Source organism: Protopterus annectens, chromosome 8.part0 (genome assembly GCF_019279795.1).
Source record: "Protopterus annectens isolate FY-2018-M chromosome 8.part0, PAN1.0, whole genome shotgun sequence".
Lineage (NCBI taxonomy): Eukaryota > Metazoa > Chordata > Ceratodontiformes > Protopteridae > Protopterus > Protopterus annectens.
This window is the reverse complement of record NC_056741.1, coordinates 1,429,767,731-1,429,794,799: the sequence shown is the minus strand read 5'-3', so window position 1 is coordinate 1,429,794,799 and position 27,069 is coordinate 1,429,767,731. Positions and strand designations below refer to the sequence as shown.

Here is a 27,069-nt window from a genome sequence, read left to right as displayed (position 1 = left end):
GAACTGTTCTGACTGCAAAAGGATTGACTCCTTTTGAGTAACTATTTGGAAGGGCTTATTATACACCCCAGTGGAAACTTCTCATGTCCGCAGATCAGGAAGCTGATTATACACTAGCTGAATATATGAGAAAAGTCATGAATTCTAAACATCTGTTGCAGTCAAATTCTGTTTCAGATAAAGAACAAACCGAAACATCAGAAGTGGCAGTGATCCCCAGGGAGTGGGTGTGGGTGAAGAATATAAAGAAGAAAAACTGGTCATCACCAAGGTGGGAAGGTCCATACCAGGTGCTTCTTTCGACACCCACTGCAGTCAAGATAGCAGAGCGAGCTTCGTGGATCCACCTGACGCAATGCAAACTAGTTAAGAACTTTGAACTGGACAAAAATCTTAACTCTCCATCGGGGCCCTCAGCACAAAGTCTGGCTACAAAGGGGGGTCAGATCAATAGGACTGATCCGTCTCAACCCCAGTGAAGAAACCATCAGTGCTGAAGGTCCTATTAGGACAGAGAGTAAGATCACATGTCAAAAGCAAAAATGATAGAATCCAGAAAAATCCAAATAAAACTACTTGGAAGAGTCAGAGAAAACAGGAATGCAGAACAACCATTTCCTTAGAAGTATTGCATAATCATCCTGTTGACTGTACTAGTGACAATAATCTTTTTGCTGTGGTCATTCCTTTTCCCAGCCACACAAACTGAACTGAATAAGCGTGGAGAGTTGCACATAGAGTGGCACCCAAACTTCAACACTTACCAGGCAATCAAATATGTGTATGCTGAGACCTTCAATGTTTCGAATTGCTGGATTTGCACAGCTTTGCAAACAGCATACGGGGGGTTATTGTTAACTTCAGTCCCCCTAGGAGCCAACAAGACCTGGGAAAATGTAGTCTATGATACATCAGATGTCACATCACAAGATAAAGTAGCATTGCACTTGTCTGTTTGACAGAAGGGGACTGTGTGTTTTTACAAAAATGATACAGTTTAGGTGGGTTGGAGCAATTGCAATGTGACTGTTCCCTATAGATGCTACAACAAAACTGACAACACAGGTTCCTATTGCAACACAAGCTATGATTCCTTTTTTGAACTGATGCATAGGACAACTGATGAAGTAAAACATAATGCTGACCTCTATAAACAACTGATTATAGTTGATAAAAAATGTTTCATCCAGAGCCAGGACATAGTAAAGTTACTACCAAAGTAGAAGATTGTTATTTTGTATGTGGTAAGAAAGCATACAAGTGGTTATCTGAGAATTGGTCCGGCAGTTGTTATTTGGGGTACCTGGTTCCAGCCATACGACACACAGCAGTTTTGCCTCAGGGGAAAATTCGGAATGTTCGACGAGAAATCAAGAAAGCTGTCAACCCAGTGGGGCAAATCAATGCGGGCTGGAAAAACCATCATGCTGTGAGCCTAGGGAAAAATGGACTGTCGCATATGGACCTGGGTAATACCATCATCTCATGGGCAGGTGTACTGCCAGCATATGGAGCAACAAAATCAATCTGGGAACTGAGAAAATTGTCTAAACTTCTCAAAATACTGAGCAATGCAACCTTTTCTGCCCTAGAACTGGTGACTGATGAACTGACTGCCATGAGAACTGTAGTTCTTCAAAACCGCATGGCTCTCGACTTAATTTAATCCAGGAGGAGTGCTGTTCATATATCCTGACCACAAACACGAGATAGACAATCACCTTGAGGTAATTCAGCAAGTGTTGACTATGACCAAGCCAGGACCAAATCCATTGACGGACTTTTTCCAGAGACTGCTTGGGGGTGGGGCAGTATCCTAATGAACATCCTGATTGCCATCTGTGTAGGAATGATCCTACTGGTGGTATGTGTTTGCTGCTGCATCCCCTGCATGAAAAGACTGATTAAAGACTTTATAGACATGTCAGTTTCAGGAAACCTTATACCAAGGTGCTGAATTGAAGAATTGTTGAAAAATTGAAAATGTTTTCGTAAGTTTAAACTGAATGACTCTCTTAACTGCAAATCCTGAGTAGGAAGAGGTTAGGGGAAGAAAAAAAACTGTTTATGTTTATTTTAAAAGTAGAATAAAAGTATTAAAAGGGGGGAAATGTTAGAAAAATATGTATTAGTAACATGCATGCTTAGTGCATTCGAGGTTTAAAAGGGTTAATACATTTATTCTGTTCACACTGCATGAATCTGCACAGCTACTAGAGACATTCCAATCCTGTTTATGTCATGAAAATATGTGCAGCTATGATCTGCTTATGCCATGGAAATTAACAAGAAGCATTTGATTTCTGCTAATGTCATGAAAATAATAAGAAGTGTTTCATTTCTACTAGTGTCATGAGACTTAACAAAGAGTTATTGATTTTCTGCTTATGCCATGAGAAAGTACACAGCTCTGAAGCTATTGATAATGAAAACAAAGGCTGCTTGAAAGTATAAACCGTAGTCAGCATTGCTTGTACCTAAGCTAGAAATGTACCTTGAGTCTAGGCAAAATGGAACACATATATTAGAACTGCACAACTGAAGAATTGAAAGATTGTGGTGGGCTAAAAATAAGCCCCAAGGCCAGGTTGTTTTTCTCAAATGATTTTGCAAATCAACAATAATCCAGTCATGTCAGTAGGAAATCTAAGTACCATTTTCTATGTAACACATAGTGTGTTTTAAATCTGAACATGTCAGCAGGAAATCTAAGTAACATTTTCTATGTAACACATAGTGAGTTTTAAATCTGAACATGTCAGCAGGAAATCTAAGTAACATTTTCTGTAGAGTAATACAGAAAGCTGTGTCTAACTACATCAATAGAATAGTAACATTTACTGTGTGACATGGAAAGAACTGTATAAAAGAACCATACTAATTATTATTGTTCAGACAAATCATTCTGCCTGCATGTTTTGTCTCCTTGCTGGAAGTTAATAAAGGGTGCCATACTTGAACCTTACGTGAATTGGTCTTTAAAGTTTTTTCCTTTGACAGTAGTGAGACCAGCTATGTTATATGGGTTGGAGACAGTGGCATTGCCAAAAAGGCAGGAGTCAGAGCTTGACGTGGCAGAGTTGAAGATGTTAAGATTTGCACTGGGTGTGATGAGGATGGACAGGATTAGGAATAAGTATATTAGAGGGTCAGCCTAGGTTGGAAGGTTTGGAGACAAAGCCAAAAAGGCAAGATTACGTTGGTTTGGACATGTGCTGAGGAGGGATGCAGAGTATATTGAGAAAAAGATGCTAAGGATGAAGCTGCCAGGTAAAAGGAAAAGAGGAAGGCCTAAGATAAGGTTTATGGATGTGGTGAGAGAAGACATGCAGGTGGCTGGTGTGACACAGCAAGATGCAGAGGACAGGAAGAAATGGAAACAGGTGATCCGCTGTGGCGACCCCTAATGAGAGCAGCCGAAAGAAAAAGATTTATAATGTTTTCTTTGGAAATTGAGATTTGATTTATGTGGTAGCGTAGTTTGTGTTATTTCTGTCTGTGTTTTAATAGATTGGGAGTTTGTGCTCTTATAGTTTTATGGATCACATCATAGTTCAGTAGCAAGGGAGCTGGTGCTCTTTCTCAGCATTTTGTGCAACTGTAGAATTAGCATATTTAGGTATTTAAGTATGGGCAGGGAGACTAAGCCCCATACAAAAATAATGTTTTTTATGCGCTATTTGTGTTTAGATAAAAACATTGTACTGCTGACTAATGCAATTTTGATTATAATACGCATTATAGAGAGGTTAATTGTCAAGGGGTTCAGTACTGTGATACTCCAGGGAAAATAGCTGTCCATGCCAGGTTGTGTAATGGGGTATAACCCCCCCCCCCATGCAAAAAGAGTTAAAAAATAAACTGATTTAAAAAGATGGAACTTCTGATACTCGTTGTTTACCTTTTAAATGGTGAAATTTGTATACACAGGTTTCACTCTTCTGATAGGGAGACATTTTCACCACTGGGGAAAATGTAGGTATAGGGACACAAACTTATTATAACATCTCAGCCAAGCTAAAACAGCTCAGTCTGTTTTACTACCAAGACTACTCTATGCTGCCTCCATATTACCAAATCTGCAAAAGCCATCACTGAATAAACTAGAAAAATGCTACAACAAAATAACAAAATTTGCCACTAGCCAACCACATAAATCCCCCAACAACTACAATGGTTGGAGCGTCACAATTTATTCACCGTTGTGCTACTAAAAACAGCACATATCTTATATAACTCTGACAGCTGTTCTGATCTATCATTAACAAACACAAGTCCTACAAAAACTTTTATATCCCAAGCCTTCTTAACTTATGCATGATCAAATAATTACTAATAAAATTCACACTATGCAATAGATATGACTCAACTACAATACTCAACCACCTTAGAAGATACAGCTGAAAACAACACTAAACTGAACCAAGAATAGAAATTATCAAAGAACTATTTATTTTTTATTTGACATTTATCTTCAGGACAAGTCAATCTGGGATAATATCCATTTTTCAACAGAGACCCAGGGAGAAAAAGTCCATATTGACATAATATGGTTAGAGTTAACTTTATTTAACTTTAATATGGTTAAAGTTAAATAAAGTTATTACAATATCTAATACAAAACAACAACAGATTAACTAAGTAAAACATTCATTTTCAGTTCATATAGTGTGGACCTGTGCATGCATAGTGCAAATATTTATACAGATATAACAAGCTAAAAAAAAGCATTGCCAATAGTTAAAGTATTCACAATTTGGAGTCAATATAGATGACATTAACACACTAAGTACACATGTTGGAAATGAGATGACTATATAGTACAGCCTGAGGAAAATTACTTACTGCATCACGGTATTAATTATAGTATTACTACACCATACTTCTGTCTTACTATTCCTCCCTGTATACCTCTCTAAAAGCCTCATAGAGCTTTCCCAATTATGTTAAGCTTCACTTTAACTTTATTCCATACCCCTTACCATTAAATCTTCTCCCTTTTGCTTTCACTAACAATCTCACATATATACTTCTAATTTAAACTAACCTGTTTTCAGATTACCAGACGAGTTGAGTAGAGTTATCACACTAAACTCATTATACCAAACACAAAACATACTGTACTCTAACTTTCCTTTATAGTAACTAGTAAGCTATAAATTCCTACTTGTTTAATAAAAAGAACTATCTGATGTAATAGTTATAATGTTGTGTTAATGGTCTGTATAGAGTTGTCTGCTTGCTTCTTCTAAAACTTCTGCATTTGCAATTCTCCTGTAATGTATGGAGTTCTCTCCATGCACAGTTATTTTTTAATTTGCACCCATTTATCCAGCTATGTGTGACTTGCCTGTCTATCATCGTTTCTTTTTCTAAGATGTGGACAGTTATATTTTTTGTATTTCCAGAATTATAAAATTATAATGCTAAAGCTGTGTCTTATTATCCACAGGAAAATGCAGCTGCGATCTACTTTCTGGAGAACACCACCTTTGCCAAAACTTTTGTGGACCACTTTATTTCTGAAGTTCTTTCAGATGAGTTGCTACCAGATATACTTATGGAAGCCTTGTCTCATGATATCAAAGAGGTATTATTCCTTTACTTCTTTACTGTTTCTCATATGAATTTCACCTGGTTACTGTCTACTTTTATTTATTTCGATTATCGAGATACCTAAATAATCCACTGATTATAAACATGCAGAAAACACACACGGAATACTGATGCCATTGAATGAGTCACAAAACTGTAGAAATACTAGTACATAGTTTATGCCCTGTATATAAATTCTAGCATTACTGTTTTCATGTTACTACATGAATGTTTGCAGCTGAAATACAGATTACAGATGATCATGAACCGTATGGTAAGTACAAATAGGTTTTTGACAGTTTACTGAGAATGGAGTACAATATTCATATAAGGTATGCAGTTACTGAAATCGATCACCTACCCCCTTGGATGGATTTTGAACAAGTAGTCATGTAACAGGTAGTCAGGAATGAATAAATTACCTCTTGATTACTGAAAGAGAATATACTTCATTAGCCCTGGTAGTTGACTTACAGCAGTCAACCACATGCAGAGAAGAGACTCCGCAACGAGTGACCCCTTAACTTGCCTGACACAAAAAGACTTAAGAAATAGCAAAATATGGATGAAGCAGTGGTGCAGCAGTAGGGTTGCCACCTCACAGCAAGAGGTTCACTGGTTCGATTCTCGGCTGGGGTGCCTTCTGTGTGGAGTCTGCATGTCCTCCCTGCATCTGTGTGGGTTTCCTCCAGGTGCTCTAGTTTCCTCCCACATTATAAAGACACACGTCTGGAGTGTTTCTCCCCAGGCCTCTGCTGAAAATTGGCTTTATTCCAAGTCAGACTTTCTCGGTTAACAAATGTTAAATAAAATACAATCCCCCATTAACTCCCTGTGTTATTAATATAGGCTAAAACTGCAATCACAGAAACATGAAAATATTTGAAAATAGATAACAGTAAATGTTTCCCCTTCCAAATGCTTGCATGATCCCCAGCTTGGAAAACTAATAGTGTAATAGGTCACTCTAACCTAACAGAGAACTGCATTGGCAACTGCTCCACTAGGTTTAAATGAACACATTTCAGTTACTAGCTCTCTTAGATTAAGAGATGCCAAGCTGTAACCCATGTATAACAAATACTAGTTACATATCTAGTTGACAAATATACTTTTTGTACACTTTTAAATGCATAAGTTATTAACATACATAACCCTATACATTTTCCTGCTTTGTAACATTTTTACTAAGAACCAGTGGTGTAAAGTAAAGGCACAATCAACCAATGAATCATTCTGTTAAGCGCTGACACCATGGAACCAAAAACACTTCATCCAACAAAAAACTCCCCTTAAAAATGTACACATACCAGGAGGTGTGAAAAAGCAGTCTATACATTTTTTATTTTGGAACAAATAGGAAGGCATCCTAGGGGAGGTTCATGGGATGATTGTTTAGGGTATAAAGTGCTTTATTGGCAGTTAACTTTATGTGCTAATAATCCCCCAGAACTAAATGACCATGTGTTGATTACTTCTGTATTAAAGGAAGGGCAATTGAAGAAGATGATTTTACGAGTATCTTTATGCTATTGCAAGAGAGAATGTAAACAATGCCTTATTTAAACATAGTTTGAATTGCCAAGGTTTTACAAAATTTAAGTTAGGTATTTTTGGATATTATACCTAAGAACCCTAGGGGTGACTAGTGGGAATTAGAATTAGAGAAACGGGAGTTACAGTGGCAGTTAAAATTGAATGCTACCAACCCACTTAATCTGATTAAAAAGCCTATTTAAACTTCCTGTATTTTAGTACCTTGTTCTGAAGAAGTCCCTATACCTAGCAGGATGAAACAGGAGTTATAGTGGCAGTTAAAATTGAATGCCACCAATGCACCTAATCTGATTAAGAAGCCTATTTAAGCTTCCTGTATTTTTAGTAACTTGTTCTGAAGAAGTCCCTACACCTATTGGAATGAATGCGCTTGACATACTTTAATAAATCATGGATTTGTATTATCTACCTTCAATGAGAAGTTATTTTGGAACATCTGAGACTTCAAGCACTGGTTGCAGAGTGGGTAGCTGCTTATTAAGCCTTCATGAGTGTTTACTGGTTTTGGTCTTTGGCTTTACTTTTATGCTGAGTTTTCTGTTTTCTGGTGACTTTGTGATCAGCGGAATCAGCTACACCTTCTGTTCTATTGCTGGAGCTCGCACATGTACTGGTTGTACCTTTTTATATTCCTACAGTTCTTAATCTGTTAGGTTAATGGAGGGCTCCAAAGGTCCGTGTTCTGTGCATAATTTATGCGTTGCTGCTCCAGAACCCCCCCACTTATTGTTATGATGCTTCTGGTTGAGAAAATTAAGGTGAACTAACCCAGCTTGTTGCATTGTTGTCCCAATGAGTTTCAGATATTCAAACTAAGTTGGAGAAACTACAACTCTCAGGATCCTCTGTGCAGGGTGTTTGAAGGGTTTCTGACAATGTCAATTACGTAGTGATAAACCAGGGGGACTTTTCAAGCACCACTATTTCCTCACAAGATGGTAGATGGCAACCAAACAATCAAGGATTTAACAGTCATAGCAGTACTAATCAGAATTACAATAACTACTTTGACAATTGGAAAAGTAAAACATTTCTTTTTCTTTCAACGGGCTGAGGTCATTCACCAACAAACCACCAAAGACATTTAAGGATGGACTGCAAGAACTGGAAATTAAGTTAATAGAGGTATGGAGCTTGCAATGCGATAATATGTATTTAAATGAATGTTTTAAAAGTAAGCGCGCACCTAGAGGTTTGAGATTGTATAAATTTCCTAACAGGCTGTGTGCTGATAACAGTGAGATTAATGAAATGCTTGAAGTGTTTGACCGACATGGTCTCAAGCTTGCTTAGTTTATTATTACGTTAAATAACCATAATTTAGACAGACTATTGAATGTATTAGGGATTTTGAACCAATGAACCAAGAAATTTTAAACAATTTACTTTTTGAACTTAATGTAAACAAATACAATCACATTTTTAACAGAACTGAGCAACAAACTAAAATTAATCTTGAACAAAAACAAAAGAAACTGTTAAGGGGTGAAAAAGGATACACCCAACATTTTGCCTACCCCCTGCCTAAAGCTTATTTTAGTAACTCAAGGGGGACAACACATATGATAGAAAAATTTAGGGAACAGAATCACCCTAAGGAAAATAATAGGGATTCCCCAACTAATAATTGGAAAAGTTATCATGACGAAAGGGACTGAGATAGGGATACCATACAAATTTTTGATGAAAACTACCCCCCATTAAGAAGATCAGAAAGAACTGGTAACAAAAATAGAATAAATAATTTTTTACTCCAGGCATACAACCTGAAGGAGGTGAGGAACAAAGGGAGGGGACAACCTTGGAAGAACAAAGGCAGGAATTAACACCAATTGCTAGTGGAATAGACAGTTTTAGTTCTAACAATGATATTGTGACAGCCTTTGAAGAAAAATGTTATCTTTTCCAGGATTTAACATTTTTAGCTGAACTAATATCATTGTTAATGAAACCCATTTTTCAATTTTAAAAATGGTTTTAAATGTGTTCCCTCCTTTAAAGTTGGGCCAATAGAGGCGTTATCTGAGCTTAAACTTTTCACCAGAAAATTGAAGTTTCAATTAATGTTCAGGAGTCAAACTGAAGATGACTTCCAAAATGATCCCAATCAAGGATTGTTTAAGAGAAAATGCTTGTTTAACCCCCCTAGCCACCTTATGATTGCGGCTTCTGAAAAAATATGTTGTACTGAAATACACACAATCATAAAATTAATAAAAAACAATATTCCAACTTAACAAAGGATGAGTGGAAATTGATGAATGATTTAAGGACTAATGGTAGCTTAAGAATATTGAAGTCAGACAAGGGTGGAGGGATAGTTATGGTAGATAAACTTAGCAGCACCACACAATTGAAAATCCAAAACACGAATAAAACCACCAGCTAGTGTTCCAACAGCAAAATTTTAATAAAGCAAATGCTCTGACATCTTGGATCTTGCAAACCTTCAAGGAGTATAACATTCTCAAATCACAATATGCCTAAATACATGCTTCAATCACATAATTAAACAATTTACTATAATCACATCACAACTTAATTAATTTATAAAATTAAATAAAACATCTCCAATTGACTTCGTTTTTCAACCCTTTAAGTGACATAGTATCAAATTTTAAAATATAAGTTGATTCTTTTATCAATAATTTATTTTTATGGTCAGTTTCATCATTGTATACTTTAATTTGTTCTAAAACAGTGCCTTTAAGGCCATTACTATTACCTGCATGTCTCATATTAAAATGGTACACTATAGCACTTTCCTTTTTATTTCTGGCTATATCTCTAACATGTTCTAATAATCTGGTCTTAAAAGATCTTTTGCTTCCACCTATATAATATTTTTTGCATGGAAATCTGAGGGCATTTACAATGCCCTCAGAACGGCAGCAAAAACTGTCCTTCACTTCAAAAATATGCCCATTAATCTGTCTAAAGCTTTGAAGAATAAAACTATATGCTTTACATTTACCACAAGCACTTGTACCCAAGGTCTTTAAACTTCTCTGTATACTCTGCACAGGAAATGTCATTTTTGACTTAACCAATAAGTCTTTTAAATTTCTCTCTCTTCTGTAAGATGTCACTGGGACCCCCAATTTTTGCACAAACATGTCACTCAGATTCTCAATATATGTCCAGTAGCCAATCAACACTTTTTTAAGTATAGTGCTAAAACTACTATATATTGTAGTGAAATACATGCCATTTCTTTGTGCAAACACTTTTTTGCACATGAATTTCCTCCTGACTGTTTTCCCCTAGTGTCACAAATATATTATTTTAAGAATTTTTTCCAACAGTCTTCCAACATTTCTTGATCAAAACCTCTATTTTTAAACATATTTATAGTGTTCTTCATTTCCCTTACATAATCAGCTTCATTATTACATAATCTATATATATGTACAAATTCTCCAAAAGGAATGGAGCTAATAGTATGGGGATAATGGAAGCTTTGGTAGATAAACTTGACTATATAGGTCAAATGTTAGACATTTTTTCATGGCACAGAGAAATATATAGAAGTTTCAAGAAATGAGATATTCATTGCGAATAGGAAATTAATTTATTCTTGGAAAACACTTTTCCTGGGGTTGTTTCTGAATAAATCTTTAATTTTCATGTCAGTCCTGACCCAGTGGTTCCTACCACCTTTGGTATACCTAAAGTTCATAAATACATTTTCCAACCTCCATACAGGGTGATTGTAGCAGCCCACAAGAGCGCCACTTATTCCCTGGGTGTCTTTATCGACAGGCTTATTCAAAACTCCATTAGGCCAGTTAAATATTTCCTTAGGAACTCCTGGGATTTTCTTTCCAAAATTAAAAAAGAATGGTACAGTACTAAATGTTGTTTTGCAATCATTGACATTGTGGACTTATTTACGTCTGTACCCAACAAGGAGGGTCTAAATTTATTTTCTGAAGCTATTAGAGACCTTACCAGTTTCAGTAACATGATGGTTAATTTTGCTACAGAGGTTATATAAATTAGTTTAGAAAATATTTTTCTTTCCTTTGAAGGTGAGTTCTTCAGACAGACCAAAGGTGTAGTGCTGGGTGCAAGTTGTGCACCCATTTACGCCAATCTGGTTCTATACATCTGGGAGGTAAAACATATTTTTAAAACAATTTTTGAAATGAATGGGAAGCTTATTTTCAGTACTTGGATGACATATTTATATTATGGAAGGAGATATCCTACCATATGCAAGTTGTGCACCCATCTATACCAATCTGGTTCTATATGCCTGGGAGGCAAAACATGTTCTTAAAACAATTTTCAAAAACAAAGGGGAAGCTTATTTTCAGTACTTGGATGACATATTTATATTATGGAAGGAGAAATCCTACCATATTCAAGAATTTTTATGTCATTTGAATTAAGCTTCCCCATATTCCAGGTTCACCAGTACTTTCTCGGACAGTATTAATTATTTGGATGTTACCATACACAAAGATAAATGTAATGATTCCTTTGCATCAAAGATTTTTAGAAAAGGCACCTTCTGAAATAGTTATTTAGATTACCAGAGTAACCACCCACATCACACAAAAAAGAATATATTTAAAGGACAGTTAGCTCGAGCTGCTAGAATGTGTTCTACCCTTTCCAATTTTATATTAGAAATGAGTAAGATCACAAAGACATTTCTAGAGAGGGGTTATCCACTGGAACTAATTCTTCAAATAAGTGAAGAAATTGTACAGGGATGGGGGGGATGAGATTTAAACCATTACTAAGCAACATTAATATGTACACCCACTTCCTAGTAATAAACAGGCACTGACAAAAATCTCATCAATAGTATGGTGGTACATTTTGGTAACAGTTCAAAAGAAATTAAAGACATTTGAGAAGGAATTGGGTGATTTTTAGGACAAACCCTTATATGGTTGAAATTCTGGGAGAAACCCCAAAATGTGTGTTTAAGATGGGTAAAAACCTTAAATTATTCTTTGAGTGCTCAAAACTTCGAATTCAACTAAATTATAAAGGCACCACAAAGTGTGAGTCTTGTAAACAATGTTCCTACATTTTGGAAGCATCCAGAATTTCCATATGTAATATACCCTTTGATATTTTGTTGAAGAATGGGAATTGTAACACTAAATGCAGTATTTATATTGCAATATGCTCAAAATGTGGATTTTTTACATAGGTAAAATAGAAAGGCAATTGAGGAAGAGGATTTATGAGCATCTTTATGCTATTGCAAGGGAGAATGTAAACAATGACTTATTTAAAGGAAAACACCACCCTTGAACTAAAAAAAAAAAAACTGTTTTTTTATTCTATCTTTGTTTCCTGACCTATTTTAACACCTCAAAATCACTCTAAGTACTTTATTTGTAATTTTTTGCCTAGTTTTCACAACATGCTACCAATGGGGCATGATGTATCAATGTGATCTTGTTCTTCCAAGACCCTTTTTCTTTCCCATAATACTTTGTATGACTCATGCCAGATATAAGAAAGTAACTATGAATTCCCATGCCATATAATGGGATTTGTGTGAGTCACTGCCATCTTCTATACCTTCTGTGAAAGAACTGTTTCTTTTCTGTCTCTAATCACTCTCATTTATGTTTAGCTCAGAGCTTGTTTTACAATATACTTAGAAGTTATCCAGCTACAGCCATAAAAGTAGCTAAATTTTAGTCCTTTGTTCAGGGTTTTCTTTTGTAGTCCAAGAAGAATAAACAAACAATAAACTTCTGTTCCTGTGATACTAATATTTACTGAAAGAACATCTGGCAACCCATTAAGCTGCAAATATATTCAAATTAAGGGGAAACCAGTGGAACAGGAAGCAATTGGTCAGGTGCCATATGAAGATATTTTGGATCCTTCCACAGGAAACCAGTATAAATGTTCACTTGAAGCTAGACAGCATGGGAAGGAATAGGAAACTAGAAAATCTTATGCAGTCAATGTTGAGGAATGATAGGCCAGTGAGTTCCCATATGACAGAACAATGGGTGGCACAGGATGAAACTGAAGAGAATGTGCAGCAAGCAGATGCTATAGAACTTTCTATAGAATGCCTGCAGGAAATGGAAAACAAAAAATCTGCCCCCAGCTTAGAAGAAAATGAGCTAAAAGAAGAGTTGCTTGATTTAATAGATATAGATAGACATATTAAGATCAATGAAAGAGACAGACTGCAGAAGGTCAATAAAACCCAAAAAGTCAGAAGTTTGATAAAACAAATGAACACAGTAATTAGGACTGTCCATAGAGATCCACAAGATATAACAGAAGTAAACAGGATATATTACTGTGCAAATTAATAACTGATAAAGATCTTCCACAAGAACACAGGGTAGTAAGGGAAAGGAAGGGGAGAAACTGAATACCATCATGGAAGTATCGAATAGAGAAAACTATAAAGCAATTAAAACAAGAAGTGTCAGTGTTAGAAGAATATAGAAGAGGGAACAGATCAACAAAAATACTAAGAAAGATAGACATGATAAAAGCAATGTGGAGTATTAGAACAGACCAGGATCTATCATGTACTATTACAAATAACAAACTAAAAATCTCAGCCCAGGTGGAAAAACTATGCAGATAAATATAAAGGAAAAGTACAAAAAAAGCAATTTATAGATGACCCAAAAGTTTTATAGAGAATTGGGAAACAAGGTAAAAGGAATTGAAAGACCGCCAAAAAAAGAAGAAATATATACATTTTGGAGAAGTATCTATGAAGATCCAGTGGAACATAACAAAGATGCTAAATGGATAGAAGAAGTAAAAGAAATAATAAGAAGTTTAAAGGTACAGGATATGAAATGGGTTGAAGTAACAGCCAGACAGATTGAAACAAAGTTAAGAAAAGCCTCCAACTGGAAAACTCCAGGCCCAGATGCAGTGCCTAACTTTTGGTTTAAAGTATTAACATCTTTGCATGAAGATTTAGCCATGAGTAACAACTATTTATATGTGCACCCCAAACAGACACCAACTTGGCTAACAACAGGAGAAACAATGCTCCTACTTAACAGTGAACCTGCAAGCTACCCTAAAAATTATAGACCAATAACTTGCCTTCTGATGACATCTAAACTATACATGGGAATTTATGCCGACAGAGTTTATAGTCATTTAGAAGAAATCTCAATTATGGCAGTAGAACAAAAGGGCAATAAAGAAAAGTCATATGGAACAAAGGGTCGTTTGTTGTTAAATAAAGTCATAGTGGAGAACTGTAAAAAGGGGAAGACTCTAAGTATGGCATGGATTGATTACAAAAAAAGCATTTGATAATATTCCACATTCATGGATAAAAGAACTTAAAAATGTATAAGATAAATCCTACACTGATCGACAACATTACAGTGACCATGAAACAGTGCAGACTACTTTGCAATTAAGCCATGATAAAGAACAAATAATTATCCCAGGGATAACAATTCAAAGGGGGGTATTCCAGGGTGCTCTCTGTCACCACTGCTATTCTGACGTGCCCTTAACCCATTAAGCTGTCTACTTGACAGCTTAGGCCATGGCTATAATTTGGCTCCTAGAAAACAACAAAGTGTAAAGACTTCTAATCTTCTCTTTGTCGATGATTTGAAACTGTATAGCTCATCAGATAAAGAACTGAAAGCACAACTGCAAGTTGTCCAAACATTTTCAGATGATATTGGAATGCCATGTGGTCTTGATAAATGTGCAAAAGCAACCTTTAAAGCAGGAAAACTGCAGTACCAGGAAAACATCAGTTTAGGACAAAAATGTGATATAAGAGAACTTGATCAAGAAGGAATGTATAAATATTTAGGAACTAATGAAGGATCAACAATAAAACATGAATAAATGTATGTGAATAAAACATAGTAAGGAATACTTTAGAAGACTTAAATTAATCCTGAAAACATCATTGACATCTAGGAACAAAAATCCAAGCTATAAACTAATTTGCTCTTCCTGTCCTAACTTACAGTTTTGGAGTGATTGTCTGGCCCCAAAACGTGTTGGATAGATTAGATAGGAAAACAAGAAGGATGCTTCATGCTCACCAAATGATTTATAAAAATCAAGTTCATACCAAGATTATATATTCCCCGTTCCGAAGGAGAGATGGGCCTCCTTGAAATTGATTCCATGTATAGATGTGCAATCATGGGACTGCACACATATCTGCTGACCTCACAAGACCCAAATGCAGTGAAAGTTTTGAATCATGAGGAGAATAAATCTAAGATGACTTCTATGCTTAATCTAGCAGAAGCATATCAGTGTTAAACAGGCATCAAACAGGAATGGAAATCAAACCAGAAGTAGATAAAAATCAGGCAGCAACTGAATGTGCCAAAAAACAAAAGAAAAATATAAGGTGAAGAGTTGCTGGAGCCATGTCAGACTCAAAACTGGTCACAAGTGGCATCCCACAGGGTTCTGTCCTGGGACCACTCTTGTTCGGTATATACTTTTCCGAGGTACAGGCAAACGTGGGAGGACTATGGCTCACCAAGTTCGCAGACGACTGCAAACTGGGTGCCATAATCAACTCTCCAGCTGACACAAACATCCTTCAAAAAGGTCTCACAGAGACAGATAACTGGTGCCAGCACCATGGTTTAAAGCTAAATGCAAAAAAATGTATAGTCATACCCTTTGGCAAAAACAATGTGCCCACAAATTACCACATAGGCGGTAACCCATTAAGTACAGAGAAAGTTATTAGGGACCTGGAGACCCAAGTTGATAGCAATCTCTCCTTTGAAAACCACATTGCCAAAATGGTTAGAAAGACCTTCTACATAGCCCACCTCATCACGAAGGGTTTCACATCTAGATCAAGAGAGGTAATCATGCCCCTTTATTCATCCCTCATCAGGCCCATCATAGAATACAATGCCCCTTTTGGGATGTACCTTACCCGACACCTGCAGCAATTGGAAAGACCCCAAAAGTATCTCACCAAGAGGATCAAGGGTCTCAAACAGATGCCATATGCTGCTCGGTTAAAAAAACTCCAGCTCTCCTCAGTTGCATACCGCCTACTTCGAGGCGATCTATGCCTGACATACAAAGCTATGTCAAATCCAGAATTAATGGACATGCTCCACCTCAGTAAATCTAAATCCCTTAGAGCCACATGCTTGAGGGACTTGAACCTCAGCACAGAAATAAATAGAACTTGCTGGAGGGACAGGTTCATAACCCAGAGGCTCCCTTCGCTCTGGAATAGAATTCCAGTTCATGTGAGGCAGAGCACCTCACTGAATCTCTTCAAGAAGAATCTCGATAGGTGGATGGGGGATCGTAGGTTTGTCCCAGGGATTACTCCTATGTCACTATTAGACAGAGGCACAGTAAACTAAACCTTAAAAAGGGCACGTATACTCAAATCAAGGGATGGCGTAAGCCATACAGAATCGGACTAGGCTTATAAATGACCCAGGGCAGATAGCCTAGTATGAACCTATGAACCTATGAACCTATGAAGGACCAGATGAGAAGGCAAGAAATGTGAAAAATGCATAAATATAGTTGCAAGTATAGAAACTTCTGGAAGAACCTCATGTTGATCAAGAATGAATGCAAGAATGGTTAAGGACAGGGAAATTCAAACCAAGAGTTGAAAGGGTAATATTGGCAGAACAAGATATTGGGCTGCATACACGTTGGTTTACAAAGTCCATTGAACATGTGGGAGAAACAGACAAATGTAGGATTTGTAAGGCCAAATTGGAAACAGTTGCACAACTCATTGCTGGTTGTGACATACTAATGGCAGAAGGACTGTTTACTGAAAAACATAATAATGTGACAAGATTGTTGCACTGGGGATTGTGCAGACACTATGGTATTGAAATGGCTGAAAAACACTGGAAACATGAGCCACAAAGCATCATAGAAAATGATGAAGTTTACATCACATGGGATCATCAACAGTTCAAAAGACAGATGCTAGAAAACCAGATATAGTGGTCCATGAAAAGAAGACAAAAGTAACATTGATAATTTAAATAGCCTCACCCAGTGACTACAGTGTCTTACATACAGAGAGACACAAAGTCATAAAATATCAGAATTTGCTGGCAAATGCAAGAGCAATGTGGAAGAAAGATACCAAGACAGTACTAGGAGCAATGGGTCTTATGAAAAAGAATCTACAATCATATTTAGATATGTTACCAATACATACAAGTCTGTACGAATTGCAGAAGGAGTTATTACTGGGCACATTGCCGGTGCTGTGAAGAGCACTTCTGGCCAACACCAAATATTGAAACAATGCTAATTTCATGAATGTTAATCATACTTTGACTTAGAAATGAGGTCCATTCCCATCATGGTGTTAGAAACCCAAAAGATTTGGAGAAATTAAAAAAAAAACTACAAGACATGCTGGGATGCATAACCAAAGAGCATATAGTGAAGCACTATTTAGCGTCTGTGTGAGGGACATAGGAATTTAAAGGACAAATGTGCAATGCATTTGCTAACAGCTTGGGATACCCCACTGGTTGCAAGTGTCCGTTTTTAGGGGCAGCATAGGAGCTCTGTCTGGTGAACTGACTTGGTCAGAGTCACACAGTAAAAAAGTGGAGGTGGAAGACTTCAAACTTTGTATTTGTGACCACAGGCAGCAGTTTGATACCTTAAAGCCTTAACTACTGGGAAGCTGGAATTCACTTACTTAAGTTAGCAAAACAGAAGGTTTTGCATAAACATTTATTTTTAATAACAAGAACTACAGAACTCTAATGACTTGTATTATTGACTGATTGTAATTTTCAGGGATTTAGCAGGGATTTACCAGAAAATGAAGAAGTTAAGGAACGTCTGGCAGCTAGTGCAGTAGATTAAGGCTTTTAATGAGCTACTTCCTTTAGTCATGGGTGCAGGATTTGAGTCTTTTACTTGAGTTTTCCCACTGTGCATCTCTGAGCAAGTCGCTTAGCCAGACGGAGCTCCTGGCTTTTCCTAAAGTGGGTTTACATAATTAACAAGCAGATATAAAAAGAGATGTTGTTTTCTTAGAACTATGAAACCATGACTATCCTCACTGACTATGTGTGAAACTCTCAGTAATGGCTAGCCTTGTCATCTTACCAGATTCAAGGGAAATGTAGGTTCCTAGGTCAAGAGGGTGCAAGGTCCCAAAGTAAGTGCAGGTCTTACCAGATCCAAGATAAATGGAGGTCCGAGATTGGGCTGGTGCAAGGTCCCAAGGCATATGCAGGTATTCTCCACTCCAAGATAAATGCAGGTCCAAGACTGGGCTGGTACAAGATCCCAAGGCAAATGCAGGCCTTGACAAATCCAAGATAAATGCAGGTGTTACTAGATCCAAGGTAAATGTAGGTCTGAAGGTGGGATGGTGCAAGGCCCAAGCTGGGAACAGATATACACTTAGGCTGGTGTGCAACATATTCACACATGCACGCACACACACACACACACACACACACACACACACACACACACACACACACACACACACACACACACACACACACACACACAGCAAGCTGTACTCTCTAAGTAGCGTTCTCAGTTCATTTCTAGTCCAGTCTCAATTATTCTGCTGTAAGCAGCTGTTAATCCAGTCTCGGTTGTGAGTAGATAGCAAAACTCCAGAGTTGCAGTCATCCATTAGTTTGCAAATCTCCTGCAAGGTCATCTGCTGACCAGTAGTGGAATAACCACTATGAGCATGCTGCTGCTGCTCCTTCAATCTAAATAATTCTGCTGTGACCAGGCACAGTAAAAGACATCAGCTGTGTGTTTATAAATCTGCAGTGGAAGGTCATCAGTTGAACAAATCTCCTGTGTACTTCTGGGAGATTGCCAGGTGACACAGTGTGCCTTGTTTTTAAAGCAGCAAAGCAATTGAGTGGCTAATTTGGACCATACTGGCTTATACTGTATGATTTGTTTTTAAAGGAGCAAAGCAGAGCAGCAGACTGGGTAATCATTTTTTTAAGGCCAAGCTGGGGCCCCCAACAAACTCTAGGCCCTTGGAAGCTGCCTAGGTTGCCTTGTGCTGGAAATGGCCTTGGCTATGATGTATTATTTACTTATTTTATGTAGAAACTTTGTATATTTCACCTCTCTCTCATTCAAATATCTACTACCAGTGTGATTACAAGATGTGATAATATTTCCATACTGAGAATGGCTTCTGTAGTTTTCAGAAGCTAATTGTCTTGCATCTAAATTACTTGTACGACAGCCTACTATTATTTGATCATTTTTAATTTATGAGGATTATAGACTATATAAGCCTCCCGTGTCTTATACAGGTCTTATTGCTTACCTAACATAATAGACTTACATTTTATTTTAAAAACCCATACTCAAACATTTTCTAAAATGTGCAACTCTTTTATTAATTTGCTAAAATGTAATAAAAATACAATTTCAGTATATTATTTTTGTATGCCTTTAGACACATATTTAACAGGACGTTGTGCCAACCCCTAATTTCCTTTGCATTTTCAGGATCACATCAGAAGTATCAGAATAATAAAAACGACACTTTCCTAAAAATTAAGGATGTCTATTACTGTGTTCAATAGGAATGTTGCACAAATACCATTTCAGTTATTATAGTTGCTCTTCTGTGATCTCCTTCGGGTGAGGGGAAATGTATCTTCTGTAAGGTATCTATGCATATTTTACACAGATATGCTGAGTGTGCCTACTGATTGATCATAAAATATGCCATACTGTATAATTTTTTTTACACTTTTTTGCTTCCATGTATTCATTCTTTTTTAAAGGTCTGTACAGTTTTATTTTGCTTGATATATGACATCTCTTTTTTTGGTTATACTTTAGTTAAGCCAGTTGTGACTCTTTTATGATTAGCACAATTTTGAAACATAGTAATCCCATAAAATTTGGTGATGCAGAAAGTTTAATATATTCATAAATGCATTGCATCCCTTATCAGTTCTTATAGGCCTGGCCTACATTAATTGTGCATACCTTTATCTGCTGTAGTTGAGTGGATTTAGGTTTACACTTCCAGCTCTTTGTTTATAACCTGCCCTTTGCATGTATGCCTTTTAGTATCAATATAGTCTGTTGTCTCAGATTTACTTCAGATTTAGCCCATGTTAATATTCCTCTCTAATGACGTTTTATTCCAGTATAGTTTGTGGTTTCACACTGGGACATGCATATAATACAGAATGCCACATAATTTTAACCTTTTTTTGTTTTTTCCCAGAACAAGCCATTGCGATTATTTCATCACAGACAGAGAAAACCAACAAAGTACATGTGAGTAGCCTGTTGCCACATAGCCATTATGACACAGAGGTTCTGACCACTTGTATGTTTGTAGCAACATTTGTGAGATAGAGTGTATCTAGTTATTCTCAAGCATGAATCAATCCAGCATTCAAATTAAGTTGTTGCTGTTGTAAAGGAGATGGATGCGACTCATAAGCATGCAAGGATGGATGAATCCACTGGATGAGAACTAAGAAGTAGAAGAAGACGTGCATTATTATTGAAGAAGGATGGCAGGGTACTCGTGTAAATTTGGACGATAGCACCTGACTAATGTATAAATCCCATACTGCTTAACTAAGATTTGATTCCAGGACATGATTATTTGAACTCAAACAGCTAAAACAAATAAACAAGCAAATAAACAATGAATTAAAAATTCCATGTTCTGTTGTAAATATCATAATGGGTGGTAGCAAAATTAATGTTTACATTTTATTCATATTAGTTGGAAAGTATTTTTTTTTCTGAAAAGATTTGAAGCTTGCATATCTGAAGCACTGCTGATGACTCCCTGCTGAGTGAGGAAACCTATATTTTTTGTCTGTGATTGACAGAGCTGCTTACTGATACCTGCTCCATTTTGTTTTCTGTTTTAAGAAATCTGCTTGGCCTGGTGTTTTTGTTCTGTGTGAGAGGTGGATATTTATATTTATATTATCTAGGCTGCACATTTCATGTTTTTTCATTGGTTAAATTGTCTCTTGAGAAATACTTAAACACTCAGTGAAATTCTGGGCCTTTGTCTTTGTCTGAAAAGATTTGAAGCCTGCATGAACTAAACCACTCCTGGTGATTCCCTGCGGTGTTTCCCTCCCACTGTCCCCCTTTGTTAATCTGCTTTTTAAACCTGGTGATTTTAAGCTGCCTACCCCTACTGTAAATTGAACTTAATAAGCTCCCCCTTTCTACACTGCTGTTGATATCCTGAATTATTTATTTGCCTTTCCTTGTGCTTATATTGAAAAAAGTGGATTTTGCCTCCCATTGTCTGTTCTACTTGATCTGAATTTATTATCTAGATTGCTGTTACATAAAGTAGTGTATTTTTACACTCGAGCAAACAAATGTTTTTACATCAAAAGAGGTCAGTGAATTTTCCATTTAGTGCACTGGGAAGTCACCTGCTCTATTTAGGTTGTGGAAACACTTGAGATTTCTGAATGTAGTTTTATTGGATGGAGGGTTTATTAATCAGCTTATCTTGTTTTTAGTACTTTTATAAATTCTGTACAATTAAGTGGATGTTGGCTCATTTATTCAAAGGGAAGTACTTTTATTGACTAATCACATTTTTATAAGCTATTTAAAGTACACTGCTTTATCTATATCTTTAAATTTGTTTATGGTAGCATTTCACTCTGGACATTCCTTTACTGTGCTTTTACATCAGAAGGACTGGGATTATTCATCTATTGGCAGTAGGTGTTTACCTTGTCTGTCTGAGCTGGGGAACACACACAAAAGGGCTCTAAGTATTTTTTTGCACTTCTCTACATGTGATTTGCACTCTTCTGATACCTAGATAGCATAGACTAGATTCAGACCTGCTGAATCTAGCCTATTATTGATACACTTGAACACTAAATCAGCCATCTTACATTAAGAAGGGCTCCCCTGCATCCTTGTGGCAGAATAGTGTGAATCCAGCCTTGTCTGAGCTGGGGCTGCTGGAGGAAGGTTCATTGTGTGTTTTCCTATTGGTAGATTAGCTTAAAAGTGTTTAATTTTGCCTGTATTTAAGCCTCATGTTTGCACAGATTTGTGCTCAATTAACTGGAGCTGCTCTACGCTTGGCATCCTTTGCCAGAGGTCGAGTGTTTCTGCTTTAATTCAAGGCATCCAAGGCAAAAACCAAGAAAATAAGTATATTTTGTGATTCTTCTGCACTTTTTGAACTGTATTTTACTGAATTGCTGTATCATTTCTGTTTTTTCTACTGTTTTACTGTTTGTGACTGCTTCATTCTGTGCACTTGATTTGCACTGTTCTGATACCTAGATAGCATAGATTAGATTCAGACCTGTTGAATTTAGCCTGTTACTGATACACTTCAGCACTAAACTAGCCATTTTATATTAAGAACTGCTCCCCTGCATCCTTGTGGCATGAGTGTGGATCCAGCCTTGACTGAACTGGGGATTGCTAGAGGAAGGTTCATAGTGTGCTTTCCTATTGATAGATTAGCTTAAAAGTGTTTTAATTGCATGTGTGTTTAAGCCTCGTGTTTGTGCGTTACAGCGCAACATGCAACAGAGGTTAGTGGCGCCCTGTATAGATGTAAATGCCTTGAAACTCAATTTTTTCTGAGACAGCTGTCAGTGGAACCCTCTGAAGCATGCCTATTTCACTACATACACACTGTTTGCAGTGTTGCCACATTTATTATCCATAGCCTTTAATAGAACAAACACCTTTGTTAGTCCTAGAGCAAAAACTGGTCAAACTAGCCCACTCCCTTCCCTAACAGTACATATGGTAAAAGCTTGCTATAGTAGACAGACAGTTTCCTATGATTTCAATGGCCAGCCTGATTGACATAGGCATCCTGAGGCAATGTAGCAATTGCCTCATGTATACTGACAGCCACTTACTCATAAAACAACCAAATACCCTATGTGAGAAATAAAATTACACTATGAAATTGGAATCGATTCTCTCACATAACAACAAACCAGACATCAAACAGGTTGTTAGCAGACACACTTCACCTCTCACACAACATGAGATCACGGCACATAACCGACATATGCGGAGGTACTCACTAGAAGCCTACCAAAAGATCACAAACCTCCCAAATGTAAACAATTTCCACACACTGCTATGCATATAGAAACCACTACACATAATAACACATACACCAGTGTCTCAGCAAATAAGCCCCTAAAGCAAAACACCTTAAATTCTAATGTCTTAATCATAGATGACTCCATAGTGAGACACACAGATGTCCCCCTCACTAGGCTGGACAAGGAGAAGGCCATGGTCAGTTGCCTGTCAGGTGTCAGGATCTGTCAAATCACACATGCACTCAAGTCACTCAACACCAAATACCGTTATGACTCCGTCATACTTCATGTTGGGATGAATGACTTGATATGTACCTCTCTGAAGAGGGGGAAAAGACTGAACTCTCAGATTATGTGTCCCAGGCAGGTATGACCCTAGCACTGAGCAGCATTCTACCTTTACCCAGGATGATGCCGCAATATAAACTAAAAATGATTGACTTTAACATTTGGCTTAACCTGTGGTGTCAGTCCAGGGAGATACAGCATCTGTCAGCCTGGTAAGATATGGTTGACAGGCCAAGCTACTTTGCCAGAGATCGTCTGCACCTGTCTCCTCTAGGATTTTAGATACTGGCCAAGGCACTTGCCTTCCCCATACTGCATTTTTTAGACAATGTCAAAACAACAACATTTACAACATAAGAAAATCCACTCAAGACAAACTCAAAGTTCTGCTGCTTAATGCTAGGAACCTAAATATGAAACTCCACTCCCTGGAAGCAGAACTCACCTTGGAAGATGCTGACATCTGTGTAGTCACTGAGACATCGTTCAAGGCTGTGGAGAGTACCCAGCCATGCAAGGCTACAATGCTTTCCATACATTTAGACCTCAAAATGAGCATGAAAGAACCAAAGGTGGAAGTTTATCCATATTCATTAAAGCCAAGTACACCTTGAGACTGTTCAAACAGTACGACTTTCTCAAACTACTCCATGCCCAATTAACTATAGGCAAAATATCTTACCATAATTGCTAGCTATAGGTACCCCGCCATGAGCCAAGATAAGCACACCACCTACCAGGACTTACTGGAGTCACTCGTCATACAGCCAAACACCTTAGTCATGGGAGATTTCAACTATCAATACATTGACTGGGTGACATATACAAGCATGAACATATTTTCCCGGAGGTTCCTGGACTTTGTAAATACAAATGCTCTGTAACAGACCATCTACACCCCCACAAGGGACTCAAATGTCCTAGACATAGTACTCACCAACATGGGAGGTGACTGCAATCCCTCCTGTGTAATGCCCTCCATGGCAAGGTCAGACCATAAATTAGTCTCATTCGAAGTAACTATTGAACCTGTCGCTACCACAGGAGCAAAAAACTAAAAAACTTTTCCAAAGCAAACTGCAGACTATTAAGCAATGGTATAAAAATGTTTATACCCCCCCCCCCCACAATCTTAGACAGGAAGCACTCCTATGCAGAGTGTACTTAAATGCCCTGTATAAACATTTAAGCAGCTGTATAGACTTGGCTGTACCTGACCAGATTAAAACCAGGTCCTCACAAAAAAACAAGCTCCCTGGTATACCTCAAGTATAAACAGGTTATATAACACAAGGAAGAAACTGATGTCTCAGAACAAGAGGGAAATGATGCAGCTGAGGAAGAACTCCCTCCACAGCTTGAACAAGCAATTCAGAAATCTTGTAAAGTTCTCTAAAGCTAATTACTAAACTAAAATAGCATCCCTAAGGATAATCATAAGTCATACATTAACTACATCTAAAATCTAAAAAGGAATGCCCAGCTATGTGCCGAACTGGTACTATAGGGTAACAATCATACTATACTGGAGGAAATTGTCAACCTGCTAGCTGACAGATTTGGCACAAACTTCACACCACTGTCCCTGCTAGCTACAACCCAAAGCATACCTTACACCAGTCCTCTGCCTAGTGTCTCTAGGGATCAGGTCATATTTGCATTCTTCAAGGCCAAAATCACAGCCTCAGTGGGACCAGATAACATTCCAGGTTGCTTATTAAGCAATCTAAAACTGGACCTAGTGAACCCACTTGATGTTCTCTTTACCCATAGCCTGGGAAATGGCTTTGTTCCAGCAGAGTAGAGAACAGCAACAGTAATGTCCTTGCACAACGGGTGGCCATCAACTGACCCTGGGAACTATAGACCTCATCCGCAAAGCCATGGAAAGAATCATCACAGACCTTATCAACAAGGACATAGGTGACTTTAAAACTTTAGAATGAACCCAGTTTGGCTTTGTTAAGGGTAGAGCATGCTTATTAAGCAAAGCAGATTTCTTTGAAAAAGTCACCAAATCCCTGGATGAAGGTAAGACAGTGCATACTGCCTATCTTGACCTAGCCAAGGCTTTGACACAATCCCCCACTCAAGTATCATTCAGAAGCTCTCCCAGATGAGGGTTAACCCTTACATCACTAGATAGGTAACCAATTGGCTCACTGACAAAACACATACTGTCAAAGTTGGTGACTCCACCTCTGCCAGAAGACCCATTACCAGTGGTGTACCACAAGGATCTGTCCTGGGCCCTTTACTGTTTGGAATCTATTTCATGGAAGTCCAGGCCAAAGTAGATGGCCATTGGCATACCATGTTGGGTGATGATTGCAAATTGAGTACAATCATTGAGTCCCCCGATGATGTTAACATATTACAGGAGGGGCTAACAGAGACAAGTGAATGGTGCCAAAGTCACAGTCTAAAACTAAATTCAAAAAAGTGAATTATTATTCCCTTTGGCAAAGTGGAATTTCTGCTAATGATCTGGAAACACAGGTAGATAGCAATCTGAGCTTTGATAACCAAGTTTCCACAGTGGTAAGGAAAGCCTTCTATGCTGCTCATCTCATACGTAAGGTCATTGCATCCAGGTCTAAGGATGTTACAATTCCACTGTACTCGATCTTCATCAGACCATTAATAGAGTACAATACTGCCTTCTGCATGTATCTCACCAAACCATGACTTATGTGGATAGACTGAAAGCCCTGTCACTGCACTCTGTATCATATAGGCTGCTGAGAGGCGATTATGCATGCCCTACAGGGCAGTCTCTGACCCTGCCCTGATGGATATGCTGCACATCTGCAAGTCAAATGGTGCACGGGTCACTCATTCTAGGGATCTTAACCTAGCCTAGGGATCTTAACCTAGCCTATGACATTAACAGAACATGCTGGAGAGACAGCTCTATATCCCAGACATTGCTGCGACTCTAGAATAAACAACCAATTCATATGAAGCAGGGTTCCTCACTGACCATATTCAAGTGCAACTTGGACAAATGGATGTCGGACTGCAAATTCACTCTAGGGGTGGCACCCATGTCCATCTGACCAAAGACATTTGAAGCAACTCAGTTTAACATAGCTAGACTTGTAAGGGCTCTAGAGCCACTAGCCTACTAACCTCTTATGAACCTATGAACCTATAACTTGAGTTGTACTACTTGGCTACTCATATGCATTCATTTTTATGATGTTTTACATTTTTCTTGGTTTGAATGCTTTGCAGTGACTGTAGCCGACTCTCTTGTGCAGTACAAACAACTGATACATAGCTTTAAGAAACAATCATTTAAAAACTGAAAGGACACAGTGTACAGCTATTTTCTTGTTTTGACATTATGGTTTATCCTTGATGCCAAATGATTAGAAATGTACACTTGCTCAGATTCAAGATATACAATGACAATTCTCATACATAAAGATGTAACTGTGTATTGCTACAATGTTTAAATGTCAGTGGAGGATATCGGTTTAACTCATGCAAGTTTAGTCCTGATTCTTTATGTACATGATCTTCAAAGGGGTTGCCCCTGAAAATGGACATTTCTTAGACAGAT

At 37.6% G+C, this 27,069-nt stretch overlaps 1 protein-coding gene across 1 annotated transcript in view; it reads left to right on the top strand.

Annotated features, from left to right (window-relative positions):
* LOC122808102 overlaps window positions 1–27,069 on the top strand; it is a 447,249-nt gene that overhangs the window by 303,801 nt on the left and 116,379 nt on the right. Inside the window, exons 6-7 of the mRNA XM_044079073.1 lie at window positions 5,453–5,590; window positions 20,360–20,412. Of these exons, the coding sequence (XP_043935008.1) occupies window positions 5,453–5,590; window positions 20,360–20,412 (191 nt within the window). The remainder of the gene's footprint in view (window positions 1–5,452; window positions 5,591–20,359; window positions 20,413–27,069) is intronic.